The 26,613-nt window shown below is 39.4% G+C and overlaps 1 protein-coding gene and 1 long non-coding RNA gene across 2 annotated transcripts in view; one reads left to right on the forward strand and one right to left on the reverse strand.

Moving 5' to 3' along the window:
* Positions 1-14,915, reverse strand: part of LOC135289619 (hippocampus abundant transcript-like protein 1) — a 30,119-nt gene extending 15,204 nt beyond the window's left edge. The window contains exons 1-2 of the mRNA XM_064403385.1: positions 14,676-14,915; positions 2,549-2,644 (exon numbers count right to left, since the gene is read on the reverse strand). Of these exons, the coding sequence (XP_064259455.1) occupies positions 2,549-2,644; positions 14,676-14,867 (288 nt within the window). The 5' untranslated portion in view covers positions 14,868-14,915. The remainder of the gene's footprint in view (positions 1-2,548; positions 2,645-14,675) is intronic.
* Positions 14,916-15,006: 91 nt separating this feature from the next.
* Positions 15,007-26,613, forward strand: part of LOC135289621 (uncharacterized) — a 58,360-nt gene continuing 46,753 nt past the window's right edge. Inside the window, exon 1 of the long non-coding RNA XR_010352379.1 lies at positions 15,007-15,127. This is a non-coding gene — a long non-coding RNA (uncharacterized LOC135289621). The remainder of the gene's footprint in view (positions 15,128-26,613) is intronic.

A 26,613-nucleotide genomic window follows, 5' to 3' on the forward strand; every position in this document is an offset into this window, starting at 1 on the left:
ATAAATACCAGCAAGAGTTCTGAGCATTTAAGTACAGCTACAAATTCATGTAAGGTGCTTTCCCAGCAGTCCTAATTCAAGGACAAGAATGTTAATCTATGCTAAACAGATTTACCATAAATATGCAAGAGAGCTAAAGGGCCTCACAGGTGCTACCATGTTGACTAAAACAACTTATTGTTTTTGATGTTCAAAACACATTGTTTTGTTCAAAACTTATTGTTTTGAACTTGATGTTCAAAACCCATATATGCAAAAATTCATGTTCAAACAAATCTCACATTCATTTTCTCCCGATATTTATAGACAAGTGCCACCAATTACAAAAACTACTTATGTAGTATACTTATGTGTATACTGAGAAATTGTCACTGAAAAGTATCAGCATCATTTTTATACAAAGACTCAGATTCTCAAATCATAGGTTTAAGCAAAGTGGTGGTTCTCCTACTAATTACTGGTCAGATAATTCCCCTTATTTACATCACTCTTCCCTCCTGATATCATCCTTTGATCAGGTATTTAAAACAATTTTTCAACTGTTGGAACACTGATCTTATGAATTGAGGGGAAAAAAAGATCAGAATTCAAATTACAGACCTAAAAGTAGATGTTTTCTAAGTTAAAGAAAAACAAAACAAACAAAAACAGGAAACTCAGAGAGTCAAATCTAATTACCTGTGAGCGCTTTTCTAGTATTTTTACCTGAGAGGCAACCAGTTCAAGTTTTTTTACATTAATTTTTTATTTTTAGACAAAAGAAATGCAAGTGGACAAACTGGTAGAGGGAACTGCTTTACTTAAGTTCTACCAATAGATACATATTTAAAATATATATACATACATTGAAGGGAGAACATGTCATTAAGTAATTAATATTGTTTATGGTAACTTACTAACACTGGTTACAAGCCCATAAATTAAAAAAATGTCACAAGCTCTGGGCAATCTACAATAGCCTTTGTGTGCTTTACAAACACTTTAAATCTTTTCTTCTCCAAGTATAGTGTCATGTAACAAACACTACAGCTTTGCTAACAGATGTCAAAAGAAATGAAAAAGCAATTTAAAAAATTAACTTTAAATAATCTCAGCCATCACACTATTTATTTTCATAGTATGCAACATTTTAATTAGACTGAAAGTGGACAATGACCCACAAAAACTGAGTAACCATGAGCTTTGATCAACAGGCCAGACATTTCCATTTCTGCCCTTCCTGACAAACCTGCTTGAGCACAAGTAGGCAGCTGGCAGTTCAAAGACTGAACTTTGCTCGTAAGATATCTCTACATGACATCTAGTACTACTGCCTCATAAGCAGGCCAATGTAAGCTACCACAGATACACCACAAGACAGGTGCAAAGTATCAAACCAGTCTTGCAATTATATAAACCACACAGCAGCCATTCAGTGTTTACAAAGCTGATTACAAATAAAGATGATGACCCTCAGCTATGGACCTATTCAAATGGGAGTATGCTACTGGGCAACTATTGAAGAACTCACCTAATGCACAGTTTTATTAAAATTGGTGGGAGTTTGCAGATCTGTAGGACTTATGATTTGCACATTTATCCTTTTAAATGAGAAGTGTCAAACCTGGGTAAGTTGAAATTGAGCACTTTGGTTAAGGAAAAAAAAAGAAAATAAAAAGAAAATGTACGACAGACCACTCAGTAAGCTTCCCTATATTATGACACCAGCAAGACAGGATGAGAGGACAATCACTTTGTGAGACAACTGCTTTATGGAAATGTGTTAATTGTATATACAAACTTCTTTTTACCTCATAGTACTAAGTTATGTTAAGAAGCTCAGCAACTGTCTTCAGGAAAGTTAGGCAAACGTATTCCAAGAGTTATGTACATTATCTTACTTGGAGTTTGGAGAAGGAAAAAAATTAACTCTTTCAATCACACGAAACTTTGCTTGCCATGTATTCAAAGTGGTCTCAAGCATTAGGCAATGAAAACCTGGACTAGTAGACCTCCTGCAATTGCTCACAGGCAGGCCCCACTAAAATGAATGAGATCCATGCCTTCAAATGGAATGCTTCATATCCTATTACCAAACACTCCAATTATCTGCTCATCTGGAAAATAACCAGAACATAATACTTATAAAATCCATTTCTTACATAAATGCCTTTGCACTTTACTTGAAGTTACATGCTGACAAAACAGTCAGCCCATGGGAGTACACATAGTCAATGAAGGGTTGCATAGTTTATTCAGTTGTTACAATGGGAAGATTAATTGAACTATGAAGTTTTGAAAAACCCAGAATTTCCAGAGAAAATTCTATTGATTAAAGTATCTGGTGTTAGTCTAAAAGGCAAATAACAGTTAAAGAGTAGTATAGCAGAATTAATTTATTTTTCTTTATCTTTTAGTCTTCCCACAGTCCAGATCTCATCTGCTTAGACTTCTGGAATTGAGGTAATGAGATATGCATTAATATAAAGAAAATTAAACCTCCAATCCCTAGAAATTAGCAAATTAACATTTGTCAATACCAAGCCAAGAGCTGATGAATGATACTTACCGTTAGCATTGGAGTTGTCAACAGCCCCCAGGCAAAGAATTCCAGAAATATGACCACCACTGCATGGTATACATTTGGCCGACCAATACCTTGTTGCTAAGAAAGAAAAACAAATGTAGTGGTTGTACACATCCAGTTCATTACATGTGCAAATATCTCTTACAAACATGTTTTGAGCATAACCACTTTTCAGCATGACCTACTAACCAAGCCCTTGGGAACAACAATAAGCCAAACAAGGGAGGAGAAACTGTTTTGTATTACAAAACAATTAAAGATCTCTAGGGAATTTCAAGTTTGTTCCCTTGAACACCTGCTGATTGAAAAGACTTATTGGCCCTCTTCCTGACATCGTCCTGTACTGTTCTCACCTCCAACATGTCTTTAGGCTTTCCCCCACTCAAGCATTATTCACAACCCTTTCACGACAAGGCGACAAATGGCATACCTCTCCCTGCTTCCTCCACAAGTGACAAGACACATCCACTTCATTAAGATCATAGCACTGCTTCAATAAAAACATGAGAATGTACATAATCAAAAGAGCAACAATTTTTGTATTTGAAAATGCCAAAGTACGAGAAAATAAGGAGCTGCTTATGTCATCTGTACAACTGTTTTCTATTGATTGCTGACCAACTGATTCTATGTTTGTCTGCAAATACAGACTGCAGACTGAAGAACTATTCTACTGGTCAACAATTCCAGAAAGAATTAGAAAACTACCAAAGTACTCATGATTCTGTGAAACTGCTGGCATTCAAGATCAAAGTACTCATGATTCTGTGAAACTGCTGCCATTCAGGATCAAAGGATTTGATCCCAGATGAGATTAATGAAATCTTTTTACTTAGATTAAATGGGCAGAACCCTTGGGAAAGGCGTATTTAACCAGAACTCCTGCTTGCTTACTTTCTTCCTGAAAGAGATTTAAGCAGAGGTGCTGAACAATCTACTAGGCTTCGCTGCAGTGACAGCAACTGTTGACAAGAGGAGACTGACAGATGTCATTTAGCTAGACTTCTGTAAAGCCTTCAACACAGCTCCATATGACACCCTTACCTCTAAAAAGGAGACACATGGATTTGAAGTGTGAGCAAGTTGGTGGATAAGGAACTGGCTGGATGGATGCCACCAGAGAGTTGTGGCTCTATCTTCAGGTGGAGGCTGGTGACGAGTGGTATCCCTTAGGGCTCTAATCTGGGACCAGTGGTCTTCAATATCTTCACTCATGGCACAGACAGCGAGATAGAGTGCAGCTTCAGCAAGACTGCAGATGACACAAAGCAGTGCAGTACAGCTGACACAATGGAATGACAAGCTGCCATCCACAGAGAGTGGGACAGACTTGAGAACTGGGCCCACAAGAATCTCATGAAGTATAACAGGTCTGAGTGCAAGGTGCTGCACCTGGGTCAGGGCAATCCCAGACATGAACACAGACTGGGAGAAGAATTAGCAGCCTTGAGGAGGATTTGGGGGTTCTTGCGAATGAAAAGGTGGACATAAGCCAGTAATATGCAATCGCAGCCTAGAAGGCCAACCACATCCTGGGCTGCATTAAAAGAGGAGTAGCCAGAAAGTGAAGGGATAGAATTTTGACCCCCTACTCTGCCCTCATGAAACCCCCAGCTGTAACACTGTGTCCAGCACTGAAGCCATCAATACAGAAAGGACATAGATCTGTTAGAATGGGGCCACAGGAGGCCAGAAAGTTATCAGAAGGCTGAAGCATCCCTCCTATGAAGACATGCTGGGAGTGCTGAGGTTGCTCAGCCTCCAATAAGAGAAGAGAAAGCTCCAGGGAGACCTCTGTGGCCTCTCACTGCTTGAAGGGGTCTTTTGAAAAAGACTGACTTTTAAAAGAGAAACAGTGACTTTTTACTTGGGGAGAATGTGATAGGAGAAGGGGGATGGTTTTAAACGAAAAAAAGAGAGATTTAGATTAGGTATGAAAAAGAAGTTCTTCACTCAACAAACAGCGAGGCACTGCATCAAGCTGTGGACATTTCATTCTTTTAAGTGTTAAAGGCTAGCTGGATAGAGCCCTGAGCAACTTCTCTAGTGAATGGAATCTTCTCCACTGGTGGAGGGGTTGGAATTAGATGATCTTCAAGGTTCCTTCTAATCAAAAGTATTTTGTGATGTTTTAATTTCTGACTACCCCTTGGCATAGTAACTTTTTACATAGTTTTACATAGTTTTTGTGTTGCAAAATTCCTCTTTGCCTTTCTCCTAGCAACTGTCCTGCAGAAGACTGTTTTTCAGTGTTTCCAGCCAATCCAAGGCCATTTCACTCCAACAGAAGAGTGCAATTTCATAATGCAGAATTCAGTTAAAGGGACATTACCCTGTAATGAATATCAACCTGACTCATTTCAGCAAGTGGACACCAGGGCGAGCATGAAACTCAGGATCCCCCACTGAATACAAAAAAAGTCAAGACAACCTATGATGAAGGCAGAGTACGGACACCGTTGGTGTTTCTCCCCTGCTCAAGAACTTTTGCCAAAATTGGCAGAAATCACAGGTTTTGCAAATGCTTGCATTACAAGATTCATTTAACCTGTCTGTAGTAAAAACCATGAAGAAATTCCTATTGTTTATACAGTAAATGCATAGATCTGTAAGAATTTTTAGATCCACCAGTTTATCAAGACCTGCAGCAGCAGTATATTCTAGCTAGTAAGATTCAATTTATTTTCCACATTGCAGTTTGCTTCCAATCATAACGATTTGAAGAAAACAATTATTCTCCTGGGAAACAGCATCATAGATCAAAGATTATCTCTGGAAGACTAATAACTTTCAAGAATTATTAGTATGTAATTTTTAATTTCTAAATAGCCAAGATTCCAAAGGCTATGGGGGTAAAAAAAATTCCTCCTCATATAAGAACTCTGTAGTACTTCTATATAAGGTAATAGGATAATAATTTTATGAACATTTTTTTGCCAAGATGTCTGTCAATCAGACTAGCACTTAACACTAATTACACTGAAGTCTGAAGACCCCTTCCACAGCAGTTTCCCCTGAAAAAAGCGAATTTTACAGTAGAGTAGGTAAGGGACTCCCCAAACATTCCCCCACCTCTACTTTACTTCCCTCACAACTTTATATCGCTAAGTACTGTTGTTGGATCATAAATATCTGCATTTAGCATGCATTTAGTAAACATTTCTAATGCCATGGAAAATGAAGTTTTGGAGTGCTTGGAGTTTTTTAATAGTGCTTTTATTACTCACAAATTTGATCTGAGACTTACATTGGTTTAGATGATGTACATACACACTCAATAACAAGCATGGAGATTAGAACAGTCTGTAAATTATTTCTGGCAGTATCACACAGCTTACAGTTACCTGCACTGACCTACTAAAAAAACCAGAAAACACCACAGCCTTTTGGATTCAAGCCATGACCCGGAAAACTAAAATTCAGATCTTGAAAGGAACATTTACCTGCTAAAAATAAGACACGCATTCTATGTCAAATATACCAGCACTACTACATATGATCCACATTGAAAATAGTTGATTATTTTCTTTCAGTTTTCTTTACAGTGTCCTAAATCTGTAGATTAATTAAAAATCTTGTGCTAAGGGCTGCACTGGAAAACAAAGATCATGAAACAATGAAAGTTTACTGACATTATCAAATGGACTGATGAAGACAGTTACTTCCAAATGTTTATCTTTACCGTAGCTCCTAAAAACTATCACAGAAGCTTCCAATTTTTAATCAAGTATCAACTTATTTTTTAAGAAAGCAAAATAGTTTATGATTGATCACATACACAGCCTGGTCCACAGATGTAAAAAAAAAAAATCAACAAAAACTCTTTACTCAGTTCAAAATCAAACAGTTTTCTAAAAACACTTCACACTTTCCTTTTTCATAAAGCTGTATCACAACTACTGGGCGAGTTTCATATCTGCATTGAGAAAACACCCTCCAACAAAACTCCATGCAATTAATACAAAGAAATTTGAGCATGCAAAAAATGGTTATAAACCTTGAAACACAAGGACCTTTAGGCTTCTAGAATAAACAATATTGGAACGACCTACTAAATTCCTTATGATTAAAAGTATTTTTAAAGCATTTCAGAAACAGTGCAGATATGGTCAACACAGAAGTTGCTTGCCTCATTCACTGCCCTCAAAATTGAAAGTGTTTTAAGTAAGTGCCCTCAGGAAAGCCTTACAATTGTTAAGGGCTTATTTTTCTACTCACATGGATCATCTTAATGTGACAGAACTGTGTGTGGGCTGCAAAACTATGTATGAGCATTGTAACAGCCTTCAAACGCAGCTGTTTGTCAAGGTTTTACACTTGCACAATCATTAATGAGCAAAACATTACTTAATCTCAAATGCTTAACAATATAAGTGTTAGGCCATCATTGTAAAATCTGAAGTCCTGAAAGTTCTAACAAAACATCTGTTATTTCTCCAGTTTTACATTTTACTCCTTCAATGCCTCTTTTCACTGCCCAATTCTAAAAACAACGGTTTTTTCTTCTGCCTTTCTTGGAGTCAGAGTAATTCCAAAAGTTAATTTGAAGGAAACTGGGATAACTACTGGGAGGCAGTACAATCTTTTTTCAAAGTGAAACAGCTGTTGAACGTTAAGAAATCCGTTAAAGAATGTCAAAATTATAAATCCAGCTGGTAATTGCTCACAGAAAAGGAGGAGGGAAATGCATTCTAGTATTAGTAACAATACCTTATCTAAGACATTCTGAAGAACAGCTAATACAATTCAACCTAAAATACTCTGCAGCAAAATGCAAGCTTATAGCCAGTCCCTATGGACTGCAGAGCAAACCAAGAACAGGCAGTATTTATTATTCATACAGTTTTTAAATAAATATTTATCTGTTAATTCAAATCTATAATGTAATAATTAAAATTGTTTGAATGCCTGCAAAAGCACCTTAACATCAATTTCAAGAATACCTGTTTATTTCTCTGAAGAAATATGTTTTTTTAAGAATAAAATCACTTCTCACTGTTCAAATCCTGAAGTCCTCCACAGCACCTTTTCAAATTTTTTCTATTTTGATGAGGGCCACACAGTCCTGCTAGGCGAATTAAGCAAAAGATTCAACTGGATAAATACGGCAGGCTTTTTTTCCTCCCAGAAGGGTGAAGCAGCAGAGCTACACATGAAGGGTTTGTTTCGATATACACCTGGAAAAGCTCAGGCCTCACAGCTGATCGTGCCCTGAAGAGGAAGGTATCTCCCTAAAGTACCTTTCCAGTCACATAATCCTATTATCTTTCAGGCTCAAACTCAAACTGAACTTCTGAATTGACAACCATGGAAACTTGCTTTTGTCCCCCTACATCATCCTCTGGCAAATTCCTTCCCACCAGGCATTAGGGTCCCTCAGGAGAGTCTGATAGTTGCTAGTTCTGCTTGCAGTATAGACATACCTTTGCAAAGTGCACTCACTGTCATACAATATGTAAAACAACATTCAAATTAATTAGTATGAGTTAAATTAATTTTTTTCTAAGTGCCTACAGAAACATTTTCCACTACAAAAATTAACTGATTCAAATAGTAATTTTTTATATTACCACCCGCACTGCAGTCCACTATGTCTAATCTGATATTTTCAAGAAAAAGAAGAACTGAACTAACAGAACCAGTAAAACATTCCAAGAAAGATACTTTCATGTATCAATCATTCAAATCTTGAAGTTCATGACAAATTATAAAATTCATTCCCTTTACACACCTACCTTCATTACTATAATGTTAGTTTCCCCCAAAATACAACCATTTCAAATGCAAACTTCTCTTAGTATGTCTCATTACAAGACTACTTAATCATTTTAGCTTATTCTTGCACAAGTATTATGCCACCAACCCATCTCACTTCATGATGGATTTTCTTTCTTCCACACACATTACCCAGGTAGTTTTCTGGGGATACTGCGTGTTTGTCTCTTTCTAGTGACTATTTTCTGTAATTTTCAAACAGAAGCATTTTGGATCTACCTTAATTCCAACTGTTCACCACAAATGCTCTACTTGCTGGAACTTGCAAAAATTCAGTGCAAAAATACACAGAACACAAATAAAAGTACAATCCAGTACAGCATTTTAGCATCTTGTGAGCTGCAACATAAATCGTAACTAATTCAGGTTATACACTGTACAAACTCGTATTTCAGTTGCAAAACAAACACCTTAAGCAGATCTGTATCTGGACTGCAAGATCATAACAGACTTTCTCAACAGAATGCTAGGCTAAATCATATTGCACAGGTCTAGAGTATCAGAACAATTCATTCAAAATGGAAAAGCCTATGAAGATTTTGCAAAGAGAAATTGTACCTTAAAAAGTTCTTGGAGTTCTCAAAAGCACATGTATAGTTAAGGCAGATCATACCAATAAGCCTTCTGAAAATTCAATAAACATACTCAGAGAAGCTCACTAAAGGCTCTTAAAGCAAACAAACTTTTCACATGAATTGAAAATAAAAGCAAACAAACACACACACACACCCCGGGGAAAAAAAACAACCAAACAAAAGAAACCCTAAACCACAAAAAATCCCAAAACACACACAAAAAAACCCAGGACAATTGAAAAAAAAATAATAATAAACCAACTGCAATCTGTTCATGCAGCACAGCAATATTACCGAATTAATCCTACTGCTCTTAGTGCCTGTGTTGTTCAACACATTCAGAAGTGAGCTGTAAAGAAGGATGAAAGTGAAGTGATGAAATTCATTGATGGTAAAATCAATTCACTTTGGAAGAGTTATAGGGCAATGGTAAAGAAAACAATCGTTTGTGAAACACGTAGAACAAATTAAATGGCAGATTGAAATTAATGTATATTAATTTAAGCAATGCAAACAAGAAGAAACAATTTTAATTCCACATATAGGATGATTATAACATAGGAATGTGATCCTGGAAAAAAAGAGTTCAAGAAATGAGTCTAGCATTCAGCAGTGACTTACTAACACATGTTCAAAAGAACCTTCCCTGTTAGAAGAAAGATTATCACTATATTTCTGCATTAACATGTGATGTGCCTGCCTAGCTAATTCTCTTCTTCTGATGTTCTGACCATTTTTATTAGCTCTACATAAAGATCCTCCTCTTATCCCATGACTGTTTCGTTCAGAAGGTTTAAGCAATATTCATTGTGGAATTATCTATTTTACAGAATCACAAGAGGCCCACAGAAAGAAAAAGAACACTACCAAAGATATGGAGGAATGCTGAAGCAGCTTCCTCCAAACTGCAATAAAAATATTTGCAGAAAATAATGAACTGGGACATGACATGAAGGGTGTTAAAAAAATTTGCCACTACCTCCTTATACTAAAATACAATAAAATAAGTGGCACTTTACACAATCTGTTCTTGAGGTCTAAAATGTCTTGCCATACTGTACTTCCTGCTGGGAACACATTCCTGTTTAAGTCTAGACTGGACAAGTTTAGAAGCAGGAATCTTCTAAGGCACGTAAAGCATGAAGACCATTTCTGGTTCAGTCTTCATGGCTGAAGCCGCTGAGGTAGGAAGACCACCCAAGAAAACAATTGCCATACATCCTGCCACATTCTGAATGCTCCGCTCTAGACAGTACCTCATTGCTTTAACTGAAATACTTCATACAGCATATTACACTACAGCAAGTTGGAAGCCAAATTGTCTGTTTAAATTTTCTTCATAAAACTTAGAAATATGTACAACACTGAGAAATTCCTCTAAAAAGCCCTGGCGGCTTAGTTGATACAAACACTTCTTCACAGTGCAGATAGTTACTCAGATGCCTTGCCCAGCAGGCTAGGATTGGCTCTTCATAACTAATTATCTAACTATAACTTGAAAATTTAAGTTTTCACTGATTTAGTCTACAGCGCTTCTCTTGGAATGCAACATCATCCACACTGATAGAACCCAGAGCATCAGTAACAGTAGACTTGAAACAGCAGAAGTGCCCTCTCAGCAAAAATATAAACCAGAGTGATTTGTTTTTAAACAGAACAGCTAAACATTCCTGGTAACAGTTCAGACGAAATGTCAACCTAACAGGATGGAAAGATTCAGAATTGGCAGTCTTGAGAATGTAATATTGTTCATCTCTAATTATTCAGATTTAACAGTAAAAATAAGCTGTGTGGGTGAAAACAGTGCTCCACAAAGGACTTAACACCCAACAAATGAACTATGCTTTTACCACTAGCAATACAATTTAAATTCTACAAGCAAGAAATTTAAGAAACCAGCTGACTGAATTCAGACCTGCTTCAGTAAGGTCTTGTAACATTAAATCATGCTGCCTTAGTTTTACTGTGCTGTATTTTTTATGGAGTATAAAAAAGAAAAATGCTAACACTAAGGGCAAGAACATGTAATTCTTTGGGTACATACAGTTGTGCTTCACTGTGTAAACCAATATTAAATTTAAATAATAAAGGCTGCCAAAATTCTAAGATGTACAGTTCAGAATGTTTATATTATCTTTCCAAAATATATTAAGGTCTTAGGCTTCATAAAAGGTGAGGCATTTTGCAGCGTCCAAGAAAGTGAAATTAATGTCTGATTAATTCTCAAAGAGGTACATATGTGCGACTTTTTTCATACTCTATTTAGGACCTCTCCCACAACAGCACTTCATTGTAGCCATGATATTTTAGTGAAAAAGCCTCTGCTGGGATTTTTCCTGTCTTGAGGAGCTGAGAGCCTCAGGAAAGAAATGTAAACAATAACTATCTGCCGCTGTGGAGTGCCACAGGTGAATCTTCCATTGGTCCATGTGGATTGTTTTCAATCAGTGACCAATCACAGCCACCTGTGCCAAGGTTGTGAGAGTCACAGGATTTTTGTTATTGATTCCTATTCTATTCTTGTCTTTGTAGCCTTCTGATCTTCTTCTCTCTGTTCTTTTAGTATAGTTTTAATGTAGTATTTTAATATAATATATAACATAATAAATCAGCCTTCTGATGAAATTGGAGTCAAGCCTCGTGTCCTCACACAAAGGGCAGCCTAAACAACACTTCATTTAAAGAGTATGACACTATTTTGCTGAAAAGTTTCCTTAGTGTGACATTTCACAACAATTAGTTGCCCAGAAACTAAATGCGTAGCACAAATATTCTGAATGCCACACCAAGCTTTATACTACTACTAGCATTCATAATTCAGATGTAACAAGATTGCACAAGAGCTAACAAAATGTCCCATGGCATCATTTACTTAAATTTCTGAGGCTCACTGAAGTCATGGTAATACAGCCAAGAAAAATTATTTAATTCTATTGGAATTTAGTTAAACACAGTATTGCTGTCATTAATTTTGAGGTAGTAACTCAATTCATAAGAAGTCATTTGTTCAGCACTTGTATTTCAGCTCTTCAATCCAGTGAAACCAATGCATTCAGCAAGGTGAAGTTAGTTACATCAAAAACCAGAAGCTTCTTACACCCGAGTTGGAGGGATGAAAGAGAAAGCCTTGCACAACCTAACAGACTTGGTCATACTCTTCTACTTTGTCTTACTGATCTAATGTGAAGAAAGAGTAAAATTAAAAATGAAAAATTAACACATTCTTCAGAGACCAAAGAAGCAGCTCACAAAAATTTCACTTCTGCATTTATTTCTTCAGCAGCAGTCCAAGCAGCAAGCTTCCTCTTCCAAATGCCAGGGATGCACTCCCACTGAAATCAAACAGATCTCTGCAACTACATCTAAAGCCATGATCCAGCCCCTCATATTTTACTGTGAATAAGCTTTTTCAATAAAGTCTAGGCAGAGAGAGTTGTGGCAACATGACAACCATGTGAGAATCACAGGGAGGTGCAGGAACTGCAATTACAAAACAGACTGTTCAGCCAGGAACAGATGCAGGCCCTAACATGATATAACTGCACTACTGAGAAAAGGCTAGAGACACATGAGGTCTGTCTTGTATGAGATGCTTTAGAGGATCACAAAGTCCGCCAAGGGTACAACTAAGAGGGAAGGGACAAAAAATACCCTCAGAAAACCAAACCTCAGATCATTTCACAAAATTAAGAATTTATGTAATTTTGAAGCTAAATTTTCAAACGTATAGATGAGCATATATTAAGTACTCAAAAGCACTTTTTTAATGCTTAATCCAACTTATCAGACATTCCATCCACTAATAAAAAAATGGGTTAGCGCCTTTGTCAGTTATGGATTTAATTTCCATTTGAGTTTACCTTTCAAAATTAGAGAAAGAAATCAGTTCTTTGATTTCTTTTTAAATTTCCCTACCTGTACCTTCCATTTCCTAACCTCTGTTCATACATCAAAAAATTCAACTATTTTTCTTTTATATACTTAGGAGATCAATCCTCTCTTTCTTTCATCACATGTTCTGAGCTGATAAAACAAACCTTCTGTTTCTTAAATAAAACACTAACTTTTCAAAGATCTTTCAGCGGTATTTGTGTAGTCTGACTTCAGACTGGGTTACTGCATTCCATATACTCTAGACTCTTTAATGGGAGATACTGCACACAAACCCAAACAGCAATTCTACCACACAGCAGATATCAGCTGCATTTCTTGAAGAGTCCAACCTGCTTTTTGAAGAGCATAACCATTTCTAAAAGACAACTGGAAGACTCAAATGCAGAAGTGATACACTACAAGAAGTGTGAAGCAGGCATTTTGGAATTAACTTACACAAAAGAAATTACTATACTAATGCATTCCACAGAATAACATTTTTCTACATCTTCTCTGCAATAATCATCTACTAAAAGTACCTTAAGATCTTCATTAAATACAAGGTAGAAAGAATGTATGTGCATCAAACAGATGGTTTCAAGATTTTTTTTAATATTCTTCAGCTCTAGTAATGACATCACATTAATGCTACACTGTTAATGTACTAAATATAACAGCTAAAAATACCTCTTCACCTTCACATAAAACAGCCCACTATCTTCTCTCTGATAGCACAGATGCTTATCTGTGGGAGGACAGGTAACACACAAAAGAGATGCTTACTCCCTGACACAAACCTAGCACTGTTTTATAACTTTTGGCATATGCAAAGCTTTCAGCATACCCAACTTTGTGAGCAAACTAATACTAAATTATTCAGGTACACATGAAGATAAATATACCTCAAGAGAAGTTATTAACAGCTTGCAATTCAGACGCAAAAAAAATGTATGTGATTTCAATTTGCTGAAAGAGATCCGGCATGGTAAGGCATTGCCTTGTTTTGCACCTGTACCCCTTGAAAAACTGTTAGTGCCAGAATCATCTGTTTTATTACTTTGTGCCTTCCCCTGGGTTTTTCTACTCCATCCTGACCTCTGGGTTAACTCCAACAAAACAGGATGAGTTATATCGCCTCAGCCAGTACCATCCTGCCTGAAACAAGTCACCTGTCATCTACGGCAGAAAGCTCAAGAGATGTGATCTCTGATTTGGCTTTAAGGCACCTTGTGAGCACAATGACGTACTGAAAGAAAGGCTTAAGCCTTTTTCTTCAGAGAGCAATTAGTCAGGACTACCACGTTTACAAACACAACTTTGCAGGGCACGGATCACTCTCTCCCGTTCAGCTCCTTTTTTTTTGCAAAACAAGATCTCAGTGTGAAGACACGAAAAAGAAAGCACAGACACTTATAAAAACTGCATACGCTAAGCCCGTGGGTTAGGTTCAACACGGAGCACCTCCAAGAGCTCCTAAGGAAAACTAAGTTTTACATTCCTGGTACCTCGGATTCATATATTTTAAAAGAAAACTTATTGACAGCCACCTGCTCACAGGTGCTGTTGCTGTTACTCAGGTTACTCCGCCCGGACAAACTCGTAAAGAATGTGGCGGGGCTGTCAGGGACGGGCAGGGCAAGGTAGGGCAGGGCCGACGCAAAGAACCCGCCGCACCTCAACTTCCACAAGGCATCCAGGGGCAGGACGCTCCGGGGAACATCTCGGCGGGCAGCCGAGGGGGAGCTACCCCGCACGGCCGGACCGGGCGCTGACACCCCGCGTCGTGCCCGGCCCGGCCCGCAACGCACGGCCGCCCTCGGGGCCGGCAGGATCCGCACGCAGCCGCCGCCGCCGCCGCGGAGCCCCCGCTCCCACCGAGCACTCACCGCGCCACAGCCGCCCGCCGTCAGGCCGACCCTCTTTCGCAGCATGATGCAGCCGCCCCACCTGGCGTCGCCGCCGCCCTCCCACGACGGCTGCGACGGCGGCGGCGGCGGCAGAGGAGGCGGCGGCGGCTCCTCAGGCTTTGCCGCCCGGTCCCGGGCTGGCGGCGGCTCCGGCTCTGGCTCGGGGCTCATGTCGCTCCCACCATGGCCCCTCCCGCAGCGGCCGGGCCGGGCCCGCGGCTGCAGCGGCCGCCTCCGCCGGGCTCACGTGACCGCGCGGCCCCGCCCCCCTCGCGCCGAACCGCCCCCGCCCCTGAGGCGGGTTCGAACGGGGGCGCGCGCGGCAGCCGGCTTCCCTCCGGGAATCGGGGACGCTGGGGCTGGAAGGGGCTTCTGAGGTCATCGAGTCCAACCTACGACCGAACACACACCTTGTCACCTAGAACATGGCAGTGAGTGCCACATCCAGTCTTCCCTTAACCCCCTTCAGGGTCCCTGATTCCTCCACTTCCCTGGGCAGCCCATTCCAATGTCCAGTCACCCGTTTCTGTGAAGAATTCTTCCTAATGTCAACGTGAACGTGTCCCGGCACAGCTTAAGCCTGTGTCCTCTTATCCTGTCACTGGCTGCCTGGGAAAGAGGCCGGCCCCCCCGGCTACAGGTGGTTGCAGAGGGGTCAGTCAGCCCTGAGCCTCCTTTTCTCCAGGCTAAACACCCCAGCTCCCCCAGCCACTAACAAGTTTCTGTGAGCTAAATGGATGCATGAAAACATTTTTCTTATTACATAGGGATTAGTAAATCAATATATTTTCTTTACATTTCCACGCCAGTCCAAGCTAACTGTATTTAGATTTTCAGGCTTGCTTTCCACTTTTTTTTTTTGTTTTTTGTTTTAGTAGCCAAGAAGCTCTTACAAAACGTTTCATTCCTTCAAAAATAGTCACCATGAAATACAGTAATATTTTTGCTCTTTTCAAGATGTAACCATTTTTCTACTGACTTGAAAGGCAAAGGACTTAACCCTGTACAGTTTTCAGTGTTGGTTTTTGTTGTTGGTTTGTTTTGGTTTTCGTACTGAGGCTTCTAATGGATGATAGCTTTTTAAATTCAAACAGATTCCTCAGTCAGAAAGGTATGAATTTATAAGCTTAATGTATCAGCAAGAAACCTGTCTACCACGTGAGTTTCATGTAAAATGTATTACTTTAATTCAACACTGTATTTTGAAAATTTCACCATTAAAATATTTACATATTTACATATATCAGTTAAGTATTTAATCCACTTTATATAAAACCACTATCAAATGATCAGCTGAAATGGGTATTGATTTGGGCTCAACAAACCCATTAACTACTTTGTGTCTTGTTGCATACAGAATTTAAAGTTAGAACAGTTTTGTTCACATGCTGAGCTACATGTATAATCCTTATTAGGAGCTGGTTGTCCAAAGAAGTGGCAACAAAGCAAAGGAATAAATACTAAGTTTGTGAAGAGACATTACTAGTACAGTTCCAGTTCTGTGCTCTATGTTTTTTAGAGTATTCTTAGCAATATTTTTAAGCTATCTGGAAGGGGCCATTATTAACAAAGCTATAGAGTTTATTAGAGAATGCTATTCAGTTTAGTCAAAACTATAAAGAGTTGTAAAAATACAATAAACTTGAGTGACTGTTGAAATGTCAGCTGAAAGTGTAAGTGAGGATAGGTCACTTGTAAGTGAAGATAAGTCATCCTGGGGAAAATTTTTCTAATTAGTCATTGGGTTTGATAGGCTTCTAAGTTAGGTATTTCTACTTTAAAAAGATTCTAGAAACTGCATAGATAGTTTTGTGAGATAATTCTTATATCTGGCAGTAGCCAGTCACCTGCTAAGAGATAATAAAAAATATTCTCTGAAATTTAAAATTGTACTTTATCTCAGCATAGGTACCTGCAAGTTTTATTATATTTTAATCCATTTTTTCTAGCTAATGGAGTTAAATTGCCTGTTTTGTTGAAGAAAAAGTATAAAATATTGACAAAATATTCATGGTAAAAATATGAACCAGATCTAATGGGTTTTTTTACACATAGTTTAGTGAGGTTTTGTGAAGTGTCAGCCACCTGCAACACTGCCGCTTCTCTTTCCCCGGCTAGCTGATGACAAGAGAAGAGGGGATAGCAGGTTCCCCCTGGAGCTCCATTGAATCCCAGCTGTCAGTTGTTTTGGCGCATTACAAAACACAGGGAAGCACACGGATCCCAGGGTAACTTTATCTGATGGTAAACTTCCCCTTTTCCTTCTCCTAGGACCCCAATCAAGGGGCAAACAAAGACTTACATGTGTGGGCAGGTCTCAGGTGAAGGTACAATCTTCAACAAATCAGGAGAATTGGGAGTAAAAAAACAGGCGGGAATCACAATGCATGAACCAATAAAATTCCAAGGGAGGAAAAACAGTTTCAGTAAACTGCTAAAGTCTGGAGAAATAGAAACTAGAAACTGGCTGACGAAATAACTGGGAAAAGGCGGAGACAAAAAGAAAACAGCAACAAAAAAACCACCAAACCACAAATCAAACCATAAACCTACTAATAAAACAAAAAGCACAATACAACACAACACTGTTTGAACTAAATATTTCTAAGCAGTAGAATGAAGTCCTGGATTAACAAAATTGTCTGAAGGTGAATCATAAGTTGATCTCAATAAATCAAGGCCAAGAGTATCCCAAGGAGGATGCCCTGGGGATACATCCATGCCATGCCAGGGGCTGGATGACACTGAGGGCTCTTCCCAAGGAGCAGTAGATATGGTGCATGGCCAGCGTTGGTGTGTGTGATGCTGCTGGCCTGAGCTGGGTGCTGCTCTGTGGGACAGATGGGCCAGGCCTGCCTTGCTGGGGCAATGCTCAACTCTTGGATGTCTCTGGGTTATCCTTTGTGTCCTCGTGACCACCCACAGCAGGGATATGCTCTCAGGGTTGCTACTGCCTCCCTATGGGAGACTGAACTGAATTGAGGCCACTGGATAATGACTCAAAACATTTCCCATTTGTGGAAACCAGGGAGCTTTGTTGAAGCCCAGCTTGAAGATGGAAGAGTTGAGCTTTTGACTGTGTAGTAGCTAACCTCTGTTATGATAGGGCAGAGAGTGACTGATAGGCTATGAGTGAGATAGGAAACAATCTCATGGAGACAGGATGGAGCCTCTTGTTATTGCTCCCTTGTGCAAACCACCAATACTCTCCATGCCCTCTGCCTCTTCCTTTACTTTCCCCTCCCCTCCTTCCTCTCCACCACCCCTGCCCAAGTACCAGGGACAGTTCATATGTGGCCTGAGGGTCATCTGGCTGGTGGGCCGTAATTGGCTCAACTGCTCTCGCAGGGCAACTGTGTTGTTTTAGAAGCCCATGTTGTCTTGGGCAGCTGTGTTTTCTCTGACAGTGTCAGGGGCACCCAAAATGTCCAGTGATCCACAAAATGACCTGAAGCTCTCTGCCCTGGAGACAGGCACCTGGGCACCTGGATGTTCCCACCTGAACCTGACTGTAAACCAAATAGATTTTGTGTTCAGCAGATTTTCCTGGGGATTTTTCCCCACTGTTTTTTTGGTTCTTCTCCCAGCACCCAACAGTTCAGTTCTGCAACCACCACTTTGACTAAGATTGCTCAGCAACTAAATCTTGGGGAAGGGCCTATGGCTGGTGAGAGCTTCACATTCTTATACTGTCCCTTTTTTTTGTTTTGTTTTGTTTTTCACACTCTTGTGCTTTCTCTTTCTTTTCCCTTGTGCATGTCCTGGAGTGATGCTGCATTTTCATAATCCAATGCTTCCTTTTTATTACATTACTAGAGATAATACTAACCAAAACTGCTACATACATGTTTTCCTTTGCAACCTAGTTGCTCTGTGTTATAAATGGGTAATGTGATGGTTCACTCCCACAATTAAGAGGACAATACTATGTGTATGTTAAAAAAATTTATAGATGTATAGTTATGCTATTTGTATATGTTTTCCCCACCGTCCTCTTTCCCTTCCCACCTTGTATTGTCACTAGTTGGGGCATTTAGGGGAGGGAGAGCGTGTGCTAGGAGGCACGGCATGGCAACATGTCCGCAAATGGACAGCAGAGAAAGAGTTGACTGACAAGACTTTGGGAGGGGCCAAGGGTATAAAAAGCAGAGCATCCATTTTGTAGATTAGCATGTGTGTGCTGGTCACGTGCTGCTAAGGTTTCATAAACCTAAACTTATGCCTTTCTTCTAATGTTTCTGTGCCCTCATCATCTTCATGTTGAAATCGGCCCTGGCCACTTGGTCTTCCAACATATCTCAGAATATCTGGCTTTTGCTGTAGTCTTCCCACCTCTTCAAGGGCACTGGACATTTTTGGTTCTCTTCAGACTCTCATAGGACAGCTCTTTGTCAATATTGCTAGGACAGGAGATGATGGGACTGCAGCTGCCCCAAGAAGTGAAAGGCTCATTCCCCTTTCCCATGCCATCCCATCTTGTCCTTGGCACTCACCTGCCTCGGTCTGTAATTGAGCTGCCAAGACCATGTCAGGGAGGCAAGCTGTCCTCACCCTTCTGCTGCAGGAGTTCCTTCTCCAGACTGTCCTGCTGCCACTGCAGGGTGGCTTTGCTCCACTGAGCCCTCTGCCTGGGCCAGGCTCAGCTGCTCCTCTGCAGAGCCTTCATCTACAGGCTTGGCAATCTTCTGGGAGGCTGGAAACTGGTATTCTCTTCTCCAAAAGGATATCCATTGATGTCTTTGGCATCCACTGCCACAGACCTACCAGGGTCATCCAGGGAAGATGCTGTCTCCTTAAGGAATTGCACTCCCGAGAATGGGCATTCAAGGGCTCTGTGTTCCTTCAATGCCCTTACAAGCCAGGTCAAGGCCCTAGAGCATCACAGTGGTCTCTGGGCATTACAGAGGCCTGACAGCTGACCCCAGCAGCCACTCCCAATGCAGGTGTTGAGTGGCACTAAATCCCAGACACGGTGTCTGATAACAGTTGCCGCAGTACCCAATCCATCAAAACCTCCAAAGTTCCATATTTGTCATTTTCACAATATGGGAGATAATGCCATCTCGAATAGGAAATCATGCTGCCAGCTACTTTTAGACATACAGAGGATCAAGGGGAACATGATCTTTTGCAGTGGAGTGCAGCAGCTGTCCAAATTGACTGCCAGGAAGCTTGACTGCTGCCGTCTTACTTTATGGAGGGGTTTTACCAACCTTATTTGGAGCACCTTTCAAAAAGGTTGGAGTCTTTGTAATTAAATCCTCCATTCTTACCTATGTTAATCATGAAGAACATTCGTTTTAGGCATTGAATGGCTTTGGTTTCAGAAAAAATTCAACATATATGTAGCCACACAAGTGAGCAGACAAGAAATAGAAATCTACAGACCTGGCACACTTTGAAGGAACGGGAAAGCTGATTTACCTGTGATTAATGGAAAATAGAGCCCATGTAAGAGAAGCCTTGCTCTCTCAAAGATTTTCATGCTTGTTTGTGGTACACAGTGCAACTGTGGTCATAGCCAAGTTGAAGATGCTGAGTATGGCCTGTCTCTGAGCATGTCCAATTCTTTTGGCAATCAGTGAGAGCTATATGCCTGGGTATGCAGACATAAAGTGAACTGTGATTGGATTCACTGCAATTGTTTTAGTGAGGTTAAAAGGAGATTTGGATTAAATATTCTTCATTTGAAAGTAGTATTTTTGGAGGTAGAAATTGGTAACTGTTGTGTAGAGCACAATGCTTTATATGTAAAGAGAGATGTGATTTTTTTTTTCAATGACATGTTTCTAAAACTTTGTTGATGTTATGTCATGTATAATATTCATGGAAGAGTTTACAGAAGTTTAATATCTTTATTTGGACACTTCCTTGTTGTCACACATCTTCCCTCTTATTTTAATACAGAAAGGAGAGAGAAATCTCCCTCCCAATTCAATTTTTACATTTACACAGGAAACTGCTTGCAATGTCTTAGTCTTCTTGTTTCAGAGATCTTATGGTGTTATACAGGGGTCAAAATAAAGTTGCTGCCTTCAACCAGTCCTAGTGAAATGTCCTAGCAGGGACAGAGAGAATAAAGTAAGGGCAGCACAAGCACCAGGTCAGATTGACCTCTCTCCTCCTGATAAGGACACTAGAATAGCATTTTACTCACTCAATAAGAATAGTAGAACAGTACAGTCTTTACTCTTATCAAAGACTCCAGAACACAATGCTTAGCTTTGGAGAAATAAATTAAGGATGTAACTTAGGGAAACAGAAGTCATGCAAAATGCTAGCAGGATGCCAGCTCAGCTATGTAAGTCTGACAAAGTAGAAGTTATGCAAAACAAAGATACTGTGCTTAAAAGCAGCGGGTAGAGGAACAGCCACCTGAAAAGGACACTGGATGTTGAACACAAATCCCAGAGAATCATATAAGAACTTCCAATAACAGGTGTGACTGTGTCAAATAAAGTCAAGGAAGTGGAGATAGCTAATGAATATGTAGTCAGTGTGTATGATAAAATCTCTGCTCACCCAATGCTTGAATGGAGGAAGAATCCCCCTGGTGAGCAACATGCTGCAATAAAGAATTCTTGCTTTCTAGTACTCAAAACTGTATTGGGAAGTTTCTATCTGGCTGATTTTGGCATTACTGGGAAACTCCTTGTGGGTAGGTGAGACAATGGTGCTATGGCAGCTGGGTGAGCTGTGCTGCTTCAGAGCTGCTGATCCATCCCATCCCATCCCATCCCATCCCATCCCATCCCATCCCATCCCATCCCATCCCATCCCATCCCATCCCTATCCAATCCCATCCCATCCCATCCCATCCCATCCCATCCCATCCCATTCCATCCCATCCCATCCCATCCCATCCCATCCCATCCCATCTCATCCCATCCCTTCTATCCCAGGAAGCTGTGCATGGCTCTTATAGTCAGCAAGAGCACAGCTAGTGAACTCTTGCAGGCTGGAAGCTGACATGTCTGTGTGTGTGGTTTGCTCTTGGGTTAGATTTTTCGGGTACGGTTTGTTTTTTTAGTTTTTTTTAATTTCAGAATAGTCATAAATATACCGATTTACAGTTGTGTTATTAGGAACCAAAGAACTGCACAGATTCACTGAGGGGAAGTTATATTTGACAAAATCTGACAGTTTCTATGATGACATGGCAGATGCGTTGACGAGGGGAAAGCAGTGGATGTAGTCTGTCTTGACTTCAGCAAAGTTTTTACAGTGTTTCCCATAACATCCTCATAGGTAAGATCAGAAAATGTGGGCTAGACTAATGGACAATGAGGTGGGTTAAGAACTGACTAAGTAGCAGAACTCTGAAGATCGTGATCAGTGGAGTACCATCCAGTTGGAGGCCTGCAGCCAGTGGTTTTCTCCTGGGATCAATACTGAGTCCAGTCTTGCTGCAGCACTGGAGTGGATGGCGAGCTCAATCCTCACTAGGACAAGTGGGTATCCCTAGGAGTTAATTTCCTCCTAGAGACAGCTTTAGAGCAGCTGCTCTAGGGTGCTTGGGTGTGGTTAAGAAGAGGCAGAGGCAAGGGAGGCCTTCTATATGAGTTCAAGAGAGTCTTTAATATCTAGAGGATCTAAGGACAGAAGACCCCAAACACATCTGTGTAGCAGCTAATAAACTGGGGAGGTTCAGTGGGAGGGTACAAACAATCAGCTAATGAGGGTACTGTGGGGGAGGAGATTAAGGTGGGATGGAATAAACAAAACCCAATGGGGATGACGGGGAGAGGTTAATTCATATAAACCAATGGGACATTGAAGAACATAATATAGACACAGAACTTTCTAGAAGAATGGGTAGGTATGAGGAAGGTATGAAGAGGAATGGGTAGGTGTGACAGCTAAGGGGAAGAGAATAACAGAACTTTAGACAATAAATGGGGTTTTTAGGGGAAATGAGATTAAACTAGGAGAGGGCAACTTTAACAATGAACCATTAGCACGCTGATAGGAAGAGAAAAAGATGACACATTATGATCAAGGGAAATAAATGTAATAAATGCACCACAACACAGTCCTACTCAACTTGTTTATCAACAACCTGGAGAAGAGGATAGAGTGTATGCTCAGCAAGTTTGATGATGATGCAAAACTGGAGAAGGAGGATGATGCCAGACTTTTAGCAGTGTCCAGTGACAGGACACAGAGCAATGGCAATGGCCTTAGACAGAAAGCCCAAGAAGTGTTAGCTCAACATGAGGAAGAAATTCTTTACATTGAAGCTAGCAGAGCACTTGGAACAAGCTGCTCAAAAGGTCATAGTCTCCCTCTCTGGAAACATTCCAAATCCAAGGAATACTTGGACATATTCCTGTCACCTTATCTAGGTGACCCTGCCTCAGGGCAGTTGGACTAGGTGACCTCCAAAGATCACTTCCAACCCTAACAATTCTGTGATTCTGTGATTCTGAATGCTCAAAGGTGTTTAAAAATGAAAATAGACCTTTTTAAAATAATAGGAATTAGCTAGTTAAGAAAGAAGGTGAAAATATGGCATGAATCTGTGAAGTCTCTATGCTGTTGTAACCCCATCTCAAAAAGGAAGTAATTAGCAAAAGAGTCAGGGAATGGCTTTCATAAATGAGAGATAACAGAGGGAAGGGAATGATACAATAGCAGTTATAAAATCCCGACTGGCATGGAGAAAGTGCTGTCATTGCTTGATATTCTGTTAGGCAAGAAAAGGAGGCATTAAATGGGATTATCAAGAAACAAGTTTAAAACCAACAGAAGCAACTGCTTTTCCAGTCAAATTGTAACTAAATCATTAAACTCATTTCTACGGATATTCTGGTTAAAAAACTACAAGTGGTTTAACAGATAATTACACAAGTTGATGGAGTAAACTCCATTAAGAGCTATTAACCAGCACAAAGTCTTCCAAGCTGTTGGCTGCAGAAAGGTGGTGGAGTTTGTCAGGAGACCCTTTGCTGTTGATTGTGTTTTCCACTAGTTGCATAAGTATACACTGTCTCCGAATGAGAATAGGTGGAAGTTTGGTGTAGCTCTACAAATCTGCTCTTCAGTTTTAAGTCTCACGTCTTGACAGTCTTAAAGACTCAGAGGCTTTGAAACAGAAGCCACAATTGCACTGTCTGACCAACTTTTCAAGTATGCAGTGGCTGGTCTGAATGAAGTGTAACTGCCCCATTTCTTTCACTGTATGAGCTCTTTTGAAAATTGGTGATAAATTGTATGTCAGTGCTGATAACCATAATTACTCATCAAATGAATACGAAAGATTACAGAATCGTTTGAATGCAGAAGATGATGTTGTTTGGGTCAACAGAGTTTGTGAAATCCCTGCAGCTTGTGAGAGTGCTCTGTCTTGGCAGGGTGCTGATGAAGATAGCCTTACTCAGTGAGCTGTCAATAAAACAACAGGAAGGCTTCTATCAATGGCACAATAGTGTGTGCAAGAGGTGGCCCAGCTTATTCTGCAGCAAAGGCACTTGTTGTGGTTTCTGCCCTGAGTGAGCAATATGTTACAGTAATGTGATAAACTATAAATAGTAGGCATCAGAAACACCCTTCACTCTCTCCCTTCTCTATAAGTCATCGTTCCCAGTGAAAGAGTTTAGAACGAATGAGCCATCTTACTCCTCAATTTCTTTGTGTCATTCAGGGCAAGGAACAAAACCAGTGTTCATACAGCAATTTAACTGTGAACGCTACAAGAATTCATTACTGTTTTGGTTAAATTCATCATATCCTAATCCCCAACATTCACTACAGTACAATTACATTCTTTTATGCTCTTGTGTCCCCTTGTGCTTTATTAATTTCAATGAGGGAAGAAAACTTTGAAGAAAATTCATGAAGGCGAGGTACTCTGAGGACTGTTGACCAACACAATTTCTACATTGCACTTTTCTGCTTATAATCAAAAATCTCATAAACCATGGTTTTTTTCCACAGTGTGGCACTAAGTTTATTTAGCATTTATCCAGATAATACAGTAGATACCTTCCTTACTGTGCCAACCCTTTATAATTGATGAGGTAATCATAAAAGTAGCAAATTCAGAATCCTTTAAGGAAAAGTCTGGAGTAGACAAAACTTGGGAATCTCCCACTTTCATTTGATAGTCTTTACTAACACAAAATACTCAGAGTAATGAAAAGATCAAATCTTACCAGCTATTAAAAAGAAGTCCCACTAGATGGGGTTATAGCTTCAGAGGAAGACTCTTTTCTCATCTAGTTTGAGGAGGAGCAATTTTTTGTCTTCTTAATTATTCAAACTGGCAACATAACCTTGTGAACTTAGAATATATTGTCTTTTTATTTTCAGTTCACAGATAGATTTTTTTACCATTTCTGCATTCAGCACAAACTGTAGTAGATTTATGTGAGTAAATTACTGATGTGTTTGGGGTAGTGTTGCCACTGTTCATAGATTTAAGTGGACGAAATTTGTTTCTTTCTTTTCTGTCCTTAACACTACTTTGTTACCAATTTATATGCTGCCATACAGCAGTTCCAGAAGAAAAAAAATAGCACAAACCATCTTAATTTGGCATTAGTAATGTCGTTGGTGCTATAATCTATGAACTGGTTGGAAGAGAGGTGTGCTTATTTATTAATTTTTGTGAAAGAAAACTGGTTCTCACAGGGATGCTGGTCATAACTGGGTTTGAATTCTCCTGAAGTCAACACTAAATAATTACATTGAATAGAAGTAATAATTATTCTGTTAATTGTTCTTAGACCCTTGTTACTAAAAGGAGGTTGTCAAATGAGTATTCATCAAATATAGTAATAACGAAAAGAAAAAATGCATTCAAAAAAATCCAGTGAAGACAAATGGAGAGTAAAAGAGAAAATTAATTTTTGACGTGGTCTGGTTTGTGATTATTTAAAAACTTACATTAATATTCTTGTACCATAATATTTTTTGTTGTTATGCCTAGAACACTTTAATTCCTACATCAGTTTAATTAATATTTATAGAAATGCCTTGCATTTTACTCTTTAGGAATGATGATAGGAATGTCAAGGGTCATCCTTGTTCTAATGAATTTAATTGGATTAGATTAGTACTAAATAATTTCTAGGTACAATTTTTGATACAAGAGATGACAAATGAAATTTGTCTTTTAAAACCACTGTAAGGAAAAAGAAAGGGGGAAATGGGCAAGGACAGAAATGCAGGGAAATTAAGAGTAACCTATTGTTAATATCAAATGTTGAGAATTCCAGTAAGGGGCACTGAAAAATCAAGCATCTTTAAAAATTATCTAAAACTTACCAAAACTCTATTTTTGGAAGTAATGTAACATCTTCCTTCCGTAGCCATAGTGTGAGTTTTAATTTGGTTCAAATTTTGAGAATGGAATTTCTGACTTTATATTGAACCCATAGTCAGTCATTACAATGGGAGTGTAAACAACAGGTGCAACAAACAAGAAGACTATGGGATGAAAAATGTAGAAATAACAGAGCATGGGATTTTTTAATTCACTTTTGCTTCACTGACTCTCAATATTTGAACCCTGTCTTTTTTTCCAGCAAAAGAGATTTCCAGCTTAGTAGCTGTCAGAAGTACTGTCATTTACTGTATGAAACCAAAAAAAAGCATAATGAATACATAGTGACGATTTGTTTTCTTCTGAGTTCTTTAGGTGAAATAATTGAGTTCATTAATGTAATTCTGAACAGTCTTGCCAAACTTTAAAATACTTTTTTCTCCAGGATATTCAAAGATGGCATTAGTAAGTGGAAACTGGATTACAGGCTATTAGAGATTGTTGAATACTGAGATACATTATGTTAATTTGTATGGTGCTTACCAGATATCTTCCAGTTTCATGTATGCATTACACCATAATTCAGCTCTGATGAAACTCTTGTTTGTGTTCTAATTTACCTAACTTATGAATAAGAAATTCAGCTTTTGC

This window comes from Passer domesticus, chromosome Z, assembly GCF_036417665.1.
Source record: "Passer domesticus isolate bPasDom1 chromosome Z, bPasDom1.hap1, whole genome shotgun sequence".
Classification (NCBI taxonomy): Eukaryota; Metazoa; Chordata; class Aves; order Passeriformes; family Passeridae; genus Passer; species Passer domesticus.